Raw genomic sequence first — 10,548 nt, 5'->3', positions numbered from 1 at the left:
CTCGAACGCGCGCTACTTTATTAACGAGGTTGGATTTCTCTGGCCAGCACTGTACAAAATACACACATGCACACACAACACTGCTAGGCTTTCCACCACCACACTAGGTTTTGAAACCGAAGAGTGGCAAAATTCAGGGCCAGACTAGAAAATCTGGGGAGACCTGATGGTTTTTTAAAGCAAAACACAGCCAACACTCTGCAGCCTCACAGTCTCCGGCAGGTTTTTCCGAGCGCACAAAATTAAAAGTTGTTGAGGCACCACGAATACAGTCGGGCGTCACAGAACGTGGGACCCAGGAATGTACGTGTATACCTCTAGGTACACCACAGCCAATAACGTTTTAAAAGTCAATAGACTCGAGTCTCTGCTTTTCTGGAATACAGATTCTGCTACACACGTATTGCTCACTATCCAGTGGGATGTGCATCTAAGAAAGTGGCACAAAAAGTCAAGGAACTAAGCCTAAGGCCAGATTGCTGAAAGGTTTTGTAAAACTGACGAGCCTGACCCCTTGGAAACAACAGCTGTGGATGCGTGGCTCTACTGTAATAAATGTACAGGTACACAAACAATTTGAATGCAGAAATAACAACAACAAACAGGGAGAGGTGTAGGAAAATATACTCGGCCCCTAGTGAATTTGCTTGTGTATTAGCTTGAAAACTTTGGGTACACTTGTTGAGAGACCTAACTGCATGCAGCTAAAATATGGAGTGCCGTTGTCACCGACGACTTTTCCAGTAAAGTTGCGGCTAACATCTTCTCAGGTATTCCCGGGTCTTCGCTAAGGCCGTAAGGGTGGATGATATCATGTGCGTCTTCTATTGCTGATGTCGCTACACTCGATGGTGGTGCTGATGTACTGATTGTGGTGGAAGATATTGAGATGCCGTATGTCTCGAACCTTTTCGCTAGGTCTCCGCGGCCATCGCGCAAGAGGGTCGGGAGCACCACAACTGCAACGCCACAGATCCAAGGATCGATTCTCGGACAAAACATTCTTCAGATTGCCAAAGGTCCCCAGTGCTTGGCAATACTGGCCTGTGCAGCATGAACACACCACACATACGCCCACACACCATGTACCATGTAAACGCCCGTTGCAGGAGAAGCACGCAAATCTGCAAATGAATTGGATGTGCACCCACAGATTTTCTCGTATAGGAACAATAGCTGATCTGAATCTGAATAAAACAGATCAAGACTAGTGCCAGATAACAGTCTAATCCGCACAAGGCAACTGGCGCAGCCATGTGAATCTCGAGCAAAATGGACAAACATGTCCCCATTTATCAGCAAACGGGTGTGCGTTACAGGATTGGCCTGGCAACTTCAAACAGGCACAATCCACTAACGTGGTGCCCCGTCAACTTCAACGGGAACACACCGATACAAACACAGCCCCACAACAGCAAAACGGGAACGCCGTTACAAATATGGTGCCCTGGCAACTTAACGGGAACGCACCAACACAAGCTGGCCTGGCACCTTCAAACAGGCACAACTGACAAAACACGGCATCCGGCAACAGCAAATGGGTAGGTACACCGTTACAAGAACAGTCCATCGCACCAAAATGCTGCTGCCACAACATTATAGCAGCAGCACGCCAGACATGCATACATGGCATTCCCAAAAGCAGATACCTGGAGTCAAATTCATCCATCACACTGTTTGTTAGGGCTGAATTTTCCAGTGACAATAGGAAATCCCGCATAAGGCTCATGTGATGAGATCTGTACACCAACTCAGGGTATATTCTAGGACGAATTTCCAACCGGTTACGGTACAATGAAGAGTCGGGGGGTCCCCCTCCGGAAATAGTTTTCAAAATACAACCCAAATATGGCACTCGACAGCAATTTAACAGATTTCTTGGTGCTGGAGTGTCGCGCGGAGCTGTTGGACTGTAGCAACGCCGTTGCTACAGCTCGATGACGTGGTTCGACCGTACAAACCGTACAAACTCGTGACCCTAGTACCAGCCCACGCGGCTTCGCTGGAAGTATCCATCCAGAAAAAAGCGTATGACCATTCACAGCTCCATTCACCCACAGAAAAGTACGGGCGGTTGGAACTGATTTGTAACTTTTCAACCGGTCGAAAACCGGTTGGGGCGGTTCTAGAAAATTCCCTGCAACTATAGTCACAGTATCAATGCACATTAGTAGAGCATAAGAACTCACTTGCGCTCATACCCTGTCACGTAGAGATGCTACTCTACGTGTACTGTTCCGATGTCCATTGGGGTGGTATGCCGGCCACTTGCCAGATGTAGAGCTTTTAAGCCGTACTTTGCCACCGTCTGCTTGCCGTATCACCACCTCACTTGCAACTCTGGATTCCAGGACTGTCGCTCCAACAATGGGCATGGAGCAGGAGCTAACCTGATAACAGTTGAGAGCGTGACAGAGTATCTTATTTAAATAAGGCCGAGTAAGGTGGATCCCTTTGGCAAAAGTGAACACAGGCTTGGTGCTACAGGCATGGGCTGTCATGTACCGGAATAGCCAATACCGGGCATGTTTGGTCGACAGTAGATGGAACTGCGACGGCTCCACCGTATATGGCCGCGTCTTAGTGACCTTCAGGCGCAACGTGACCAAGTCAGGTGCGAGACTCCCAGCCTCCCACACAAATACTCTTTGGCTGTCAAACGAGTGAATACTAGTAGATGATGCTAAATACTCGCTGGCAAACAATAAGCCATACAAGGCCAGTAGTATACTTACCCACAGCATAGCCTGATCTACAATATGACTGATTGGATCGTTGTAAGTATTGCCGAAAATGGATTAAGTCGTCCACTAAAAGCTCTTTGAAACTCGGATGTTGAGCCAATATGGCAATAATAAAATTAATGTAGAAAGGAAAAGGACGTATGGATATGAGTGTAGAGTAACTGTCACTATATACTAAATACAGTCAGAAAGTGCAACAACCAGGCACTAAAACATTTGACGACCCGACTCCTGGCTTCAACACATCTCCGTAGTGTTAAGGAGAGACCAAAGAGGGAAAGGTAATACTGGTTTCGTCATCGTCCAGTAACAATCAACATTTCTTGTTCTTGTGGGACTGTAGCTTCAACTACTAGCTTGTGCTCATTTTCGTTGCGCTTACCTTCCCCTCTTTGGTCTCTCCTTTTAACCTTGAACCTTCCAAGTTGGAAGGCTGTTGGTTAGCGCTACGGAGATGTGTTGAAGCTAGGAGTCAGGTCGTCGAATGTCTCAGCACTCTGTCAGTTTTGTGCCTAGTTGTTGCATTTTTTTACTGTAGTAGCTAGTTACAGTGGTGGACAGTTACTCCTAACTCGTATCCATATGTCCTTTTCCTTTCTAATAAAAGCTCTATCCGCAAATATGCCGAGGTGGCTTGCCGTATCTCCCTCTATGCCATGCAACACAACTGTTGAGCGAGCAGCTTTTAGGCCAGCTCCATTGCACAACAGGTAATAGGCTACTAATAGCGTAACGCAGCTAGGTAAACACGAATCGATGAAAGAGGCAGACTTCTTAGAACAAAGAGACTAGTTGTGAAGGACACAACATTTTCAGCAGTCAGCAGTAGGAGAAATTGCTCTTAATTATGCAGCAATACTAGGCTTACACGTTTGTGTCATGCGTTCTGAGACGGAGTCCTTGACTAGCTCGTCACTGGCCGCACTCAGAGCAGCAGTCGTCACTACACATGGGTTGGGAAGCAATGGACAAAATTAACACTTGCCATGCACACATGCACTGCTTACCAGCTAAGTTAATATGTCATACTGTACTGCAGCAAGCAAGGAACTGGCAATACCTGCACCAGGCCTATCCACTGTGACCCATGCCATTGTGAATGAAAAGAGGCAGCATTTGACAGTATGAGCGGTGTGATGAACGGGAATGCATAATACAAGCCAGTCGAGCATTGGTACATGTACTTACGGACGCAAGTTGGCTGCACACCGCTCCACTGGCCGTTGATTTCACAAGTACACACGGCCGAGCCCATAAGGACATAGGGAGACTGCACACAAACGTGGTCGTGTTGCTGAACATCAAGCCGTTCACGGTCATTGAGCCCAGTGCCGGTGGTGACAGGACCTGGCAGTCGGTTTGACCTGCACAAGCACAGAGTGCACAGAGCACAGAGCACAGGCATTCAGTGCATGCATGTTTGGCCTAGGGGTGAAACGAGTGCCAAAATTGAGGACTCGAGTACTCTTTGAAAAACGAGCGAGTATTCGAGCGAGTACGAGTATTTTACTGACAACATAAAACAATGTACTGCACACACTCTCGTAACACTGAACGTATTACACCTGACACATGTAGTCTTGCATGCAGCCTAGTGCAGGAAATAGTCTGAACTACGTCTTTTGTTGGTAAGTAGGGACAAGTAATAATTTCACACTTGCATGGGTTATCAGTACTGGTCTGAGTAACAGACGTGCTTGATGTACAAGCATACAGTACACTGTGCATAAGATACTTGAGTATTTTGCGAAACGAGTCCTCACTCCTTTCGAATTTTCGAGCAAGCGGTCGAGTATTCGATATACTCGTTTCATCCCTAAAACGTTTGCGTATGTGTGCGTGGCACAGACATTGGTTTTGAATACATTGTAGTACACGCATTGTGTAAAGGAAATTGATGCGAAGACTGCCTCAACATGGCCATGCAAAGTAATAAAATAAATACAGCAGTGAATAGCGGTCAACAGTAGCTCTACATTTGCTTGTAATAGAAGTCATTAGCGTCAGAGCAAGAAGAGGGACAAGACGAGTCAAGGGACAATCCGGAGGACGCAATATCATACGACCAACTGTTTGTTTCTACCAGCGTTATTGTACCGTCGACACAGCTCTGACGACGATATACTGGGCGAATGCCGCGGGGCCTCCCAGCGTGTCAACGGCAGTGGGTGATGGGCAGATAACAAGGTAGCTTGCGGACAACATTGGTGGCATGAAGCCTAGTGACTGCCAAGCGTCTGGGCGCGACGGGCGAGCAGTACAGTGTCATGCCCCAGGGGCTGCTGTGGCTGTCGACGTCGGCGGGTCTTGAGGTGCGTTCGCAGGCCTTCATGGCGCTCGGACAACTGCAATACTAGTACACAGACTCTCACTACTAGCTACATAGTACTCTGATTCTGGCACGTTATTTCTGCATTGAATAGTGATTGATTTTCCGCGCCGAATATCCGACGCTGCATGCATGTCCAATGCGCGTCAACAGTACTTCACACTTTCCTTTTCCCGCGTTATCACCTCAGCTATGCCAGTTTTGTATGTGGAAACCCCCTATATAATAGCAGTTTGGTCTATATTTTTAATCATTCAATATCTACCTTCACTGATGAGCTATGTATTAGCGAAACAGCTGTCTGAAGGAGTTTATCAATATCGTCTACGGAAGTGTCCTCGCAATGATGATGGTTGTGTGCAGGAGGGTCTAGTCGGCTAAAGAGCGCAGTGTGGTGGTGGAGGTGACTCAACATTTTCTTCAATGGCCGAGAGCTCTGTCGCACCCTGTAATAATAATAGAAGTCATGGTACTACTATCAGTGCTGCTGCTGGTGCTTACCTGGAGCTGGTGTGACCTTGCCTGGGCAGTACTGTGCATCAGAGCCATCAGCACAGTCGTACCAAACACCGTCGCAGCGCTGTGATGGCAGGATACAGCCACAGGCTGGAACGCAGGCAGGGCAGGTAGCCAGACTGGCACTGCAGTTGAATGGCTGGATACACGTACCCATACACACAACACACAAAGCAGTCAAGAGATGAAGAAAGTGTCTGCTCGGCACATCTTTTGTACAGTCAAGAGATATTAGCATATTTGGAGGAGGTGGTAGCCTAAAACAGGCTCGACAAAAGTTACCGGCTTATGCCAACAACTCAGTGTTCTGGTAGAGTAGACGGTTCGATACCGGAACGCCTTGACAGCCAAATTTGTATAGACCCAAACCGATCATCAGCGTTGATTTTTCACTCGAAATATGTTTGTGGAAGGAAACTGGCATGTTGAAGTTTGCTCTGGGGCCAGAGTCAATCGAACTGAGCCACTCCTTTGTGTTGACCCATTGCCTCCAAGTTGCCCAATTTTTCGCTTCAAAAAAGTTCAAATCAGAGGTGGCTCCAAACCGGACACGTTTTAGAGTGCACGTCAAATTCACTTTGGGTCTGAAATTAGCTAATTGCTATCGCTCCACGACAGCCAGTACAGAGTAACAATAAGCCTTGTGTGTGCTTCCATTAGTTTTGATTGGTACGCGGTGCTTTATTGGCAAGAGGCGAGCCGCTGTTTACCTGCGACAAGAAGTTGATTTTTTGAAAGTCGTAAAACTCAAGTCGCAGTGCGAAGCAACACGTCAAAAACTCACCTGCTTGGTATGGCGCGTCTGGTCATCGCAGAGCCATGAAATTTTGGCTCGGAGTATAACACATCGTAGTCTCACTGTGACATATGTTTTCTAATCAAAATACCAAGAGAGAAAGTGAATATTGAGTCCGTTCCGGTTTGCAACCTGTGTCCTATTTGAAACCGTCGCCTCTACCCGGTGAAACACCCTAACCATACACCTACAAGTATAACATATCTCCTAAGGACTCAGGCTGAGATGCCCGACTGGTCCTGGGTCCTGTGATAAGCACGATCATCATTTGTGATGATGAAAAGTGGCAGGTAACACCCAGACTATTACATGCTCTGTAAATAGGAAAGATCAACGCCACCAGAATCTGCCTTCCTACCAGCCTGAAGCTTCTCTACACAAGAGGGATATATCGGCTCTCTTGAAATTCAACTTACGATTACATGAGGCAGCTGCCCCACTCCAGGAACCGTCAATCTGGCAGATGCGCACAATGCTTCCCTGCAGGTTGTATCCGGAATTTCAGCCGAAGACGACGCTGCCTCCAGCAGAATAGTTTGTGCCCTGGGAGTAGCCGTTGGTCGGTTTAGCTAGCGGTGTGCACACACCGGCTGTACACGTCACAGGCACGTACACACACAGGCACGTACACACACAGGCACACACACACACACACACACAGGCACACACACACACACACACACACACACACACACACACCTTGACCTTGATACACAAGGATTCTTCATTATTTGCCACGTTTGAGCTGAGCTGCGATCATCGCGCTTTGTTGCAGTGTGCTAAAAAAACAAGAACAAAAAAACGGCCAAAAAAGTGGGGCGGCTGAGGCCGCCCCAGCCACCCCAGCTGTGCCGGCCTTGCATGCCTGGTGTACGGTCTGAAAGATGAAAGATGGAGCTCTTGTATACACGGGCCCGGAAAGTCTGCTTCGCCTGCTCGGCAGCAGCTTCGTAGTGGTGGTCAAGGGTCGAAGACCGATGGATACGGATCAACTCCCCAGTGATCACACCTTTACCCATACTACGGGGCTGGTTACTACCGGCAAGCAGATACAGGAAACGATTGGTGACCTTGAAATGAGGCTTCACCGCCATGTATCCCTTACTACGGAAAACTGTGGTGTCCAGGAAATCAATGCCATCATGTGCCAGTTCATGCGCAAACTCGAGGGCCGAACACTTATTAATCCTGTCTAAAGCGCGCTGAACTTGACCTTCGCAACCATGCAATGAAACAAAAATGTCACTGATAAAGCGTCTATAAACCTGAACCTCTAAACCATCCCCCTCTAAGATCGGCAAAATGTACCGATTCTCCAAATACAGCATAACAATGTCGGCATAGACCACTGCTGCAGGCGAACCCATGGCAGTCCCTTGGATCTGCGGAAACAAATCGTTATCTTACACGAACCCGTTAGTCTTCCGAATGACTGACATCAAGGAAGTCACTGCTGTTGTTAACCGTGTACGAAGGGCCGGGGGCATCCACCTTGTATACCTGTGTGTGATATACCACGACAATGCCACGTGACCGAGCTCGTTGGGGATGCTGGTGTAAAGGCTGGTCACATCTATACTAAAAATAAATGATCGTCCCGCACAGGCAAACCTTCTACCAAGTTGATGAAATCCGTAGTTCAGGCCAGAACAGTACTTTCCTCACGTACATACAGGTTCAGTAGAAAGTCAATGAACTTAGTGGGATAGTAGCCAGGACTATTCAGACTAACAATAGGCCTAACCTTCAGGGCACAGGGCTTATGTGTTTTGATAAGTCTCCTGAAAACGGGCATACGCCCCCGGTGCGACTAAGAACAGTGACATATAAAATGGTCATACGATGCCCGATGCGATGCCTAGTCATGGTGAGTAAACAATTGACTCGGGTCGCAAACACGAAGTCTCAACACAGCCTTGAGCCTGTTGGTTGCCATCGGCAGTCTAGCCACATGTTCATCTAGCCCCTCAGGAAAAAAAACAGTCATTTATAATGTTGGGCATTGTGATGCTGGGCACGACCTATGTCATCATAGTGAGATCCGTCCAGGACTACTATCACAATAGACTGCCTTTGAATATGCCCGAGTCTGATCGCGTTCTAATTCCCAAACTATGTGCTGCATGTGTACACTCCGCCTATGGTTAGTCTACTCCAGAACAACGCCTGGAGAGGTTCATTGGGGGCATGATGTCCCCCACCCCATCCCCCTTGCCCCCTGCACCTGAAGTACCGGTATTGCCCCTCCCCCCCCCCCCCCCAAATAAAGTACAGGACACAGATGGAGCACTGGGGAGCACGTAGCAGTAGGCAAGTTGACGATGCCAGTGCAGACACACCTCACCTCGGTCACCACACTGGCACAGTCATATGGTCTCTAAGGAACATAGCTACCAGAGAACACACAGAATGGGAGTATATAGTGCTATCCCGGAGGATAGACAACCTCCTATACAAAAATATCTACTGATAGAGTTCTGTGTAGACCCTATGTGCACATATGTGTGGATGAGTACTGGTAAACGGACAGCTAACCCTAGTCTAAGTAAAATAAATGTAGAATGTAGACCCTGGGCAAAAAAATAAGTAAATAAAAATAATAGCAACACATGAGGGAACTCGGATGGAGAGCCAAGGATTAAAATTAAAAAAGAGGACCATAAGTTTACGAGGTATCCGTTTTTTCCAACACTAACGGGTATAAACGTGATGCAGGTAAGCATCAGGTCGTTGAATGTCATGATCTCATCAGTCAGTTTTTGTGCTGATTGTTGCACATTTTTGACTCAACAGTATTCTGCATATAACCGTTAGTGTTGGACAAAACGGATAACTTGTAAACATGAGGGAACACTCATCCTTACCCAAGTCCCAACGTCAGCACTCGGCGCCGCTCCGAACCAAGTGGAACATTGGAGAGATCGTCCATCAGCTCCTCTCTCGTCCTGCGATCAAATCGCCTAATGCTAAAACACAAGAAGATAGGAAAGGCAAGTAGAATAAATAAATCAATAAAATAATAAACAACAATACAAGTTTGAACAGCTGCAAACGTAATGGACGATCCGAACAAGACCAATGATATACCTAGAAATTCTAGAAGGCACTAGGAAACATCCATACCTGCTCAAACTGAAGAGGACAACATAGAAAAAGGTAAAAGAGGGCACTACTCAAGTGTTCCTGGGATAGCTATGGTCTTTGCTATGCTATTGATTTGCAGTCTGATTCATCTGAAAAACGAAGTTTCAACTTTCAAGCATTTAATTTACAGTCCTACCCTCGTTAGTATGACATCGGTTGCAAGACAAACCTCATTAGCAGACAACGATCCAAAATCCCATGAATCATTAGCAGTCGTACATGCAAGTCCGGATAAGAGATTATTCGTTTGTAGACCAAATTCGTTATAACGTCCCCTCCAGCTGTCCTACAGGTTTGAATTCTCATTACAAGAAAAAGCGGATGGCCGAGGATAGCTCGATTGATATTTCATGTTGTCTTGTATCGGGGTCCGATGAAACATTGTCTGATAATGGGTTGTCTTGTACAGGGGTCTGGTGGAAAACACTGTCTAATAACAAGGAACCATCAGTTCTGATGTGGACACAATATGGATGATGCAAAGCAGCAGAAAAATGTACTCGTTATCAGACAAAAAAAGTTGATACCCCCAGGGTTGTCTCCTAACAAGGGTAGACCTACGAAATAGTGGTTGCGACTTCGGCGAAGATTGTTAGGAAAGGGTTTGCTTTCGACACTGGAGCTCACGCTATTCCGCCGCCTTGACTTTACACTTGACTGACTGACAGCTGCCACCCAGAGCACACGAAAAGTCCATCCAACCTTCCACTCGGAAAACCTGCAAGAAGGGACCACTCCCTGCTCAATACACAGTGTTTCGGGAAAATTTACCCTCGTCAGTCGAGTTTGAGTAGGCTGAGGAAGATTGTGCCTGAGAAGCACCATTTATATAGTGCTCTCCAGGTCCAAACATCACCAGGGATACAAACTTACAGAGACGCTCCGTTTGCAGCGCGACAAACACCTCGTGAGCACCAGTTAGCAGTGCGAGTCAGTGTCGCTCATGGACAGTGAAAGCTGTATTTAACCCCTGCACCCGTCAACATGCAAGCACCTCAAGTGCACCCGCACGCCCAGCT

The 10,548-nt window shown here is 47.2% G+C and overlaps 1 protein-coding gene across 1 annotated transcript; it reads right to left on the bottom strand.

Moving 5' to 3' along the window:
• Positions 1-341: 341 nt before the first annotated feature.
• On the bottom strand, positions 342-10,107 carry LOC135817106 (uncharacterized). Its single transcript, XM_065330224.1, has 5 exons — positions 10,091-10,107; positions 9,250-9,351; positions 5,575-5,728; positions 2,190-2,390; positions 342-1,044 (listed from the first exon to the last, which is right to left on the bottom strand). Exons 2-4 carry the CDS (start codon positions 9,312-9,314, stop codon positions 2,196-2,198), a joined length of 414 nt encoding a protein of 137 aa, XP_065186296.1. The 5' UTR covers positions 9,315-9,351; positions 10,091-10,107; the 3' UTR covers positions 342-1,044; positions 2,190-2,195.
• Positions 10,108-10,548: the final 441 nt, after the last annotated feature.

The sequence above is a fragment of the Sycon ciliatum genome, chromosome 5, assembly GCF_964019385.1.
Source record: "Sycon ciliatum chromosome 5, ocSycCili1.1, whole genome shotgun sequence".
NCBI classification, from domain to species: Eukaryota; Metazoa; Porifera; class Calcarea; order Leucosolenida; family Sycettidae; genus Sycon; species Sycon ciliatum.
The sequence above is the reverse complement of the archived record's forward strand: the minus strand, read 5'-3'. Positions and strand labels throughout refer to the sequence as shown.

What these genes read in the sequence shown, in the direction of transcription:
- LOC135817106 (XM_065330224.1), bottom strand. Translation starts at nt 9,314, where the DNA reads ATGGACGATCTCTCCAATGTTCCACTTGGTTCGGAGCGGCGCCGAGTG. An exon ending in GTGCTGACGTTGGGACTTGG is followed by an intron (nt 5,729 to 9,249) that starts GTAAGGATGAGT and finishes ACGTGTATCCAG; the next exon opens with CCATTCAACTGCAGTGCCAG. An exon ending in CAAGGTCACACCAGCTCCAG is followed by an intron (nt 2,391 to 5,574) that starts GTAAGCACCAGC and finishes AACTGTTATCAG; the next exon opens with GTTAGCTCCTGCTCCATGCC.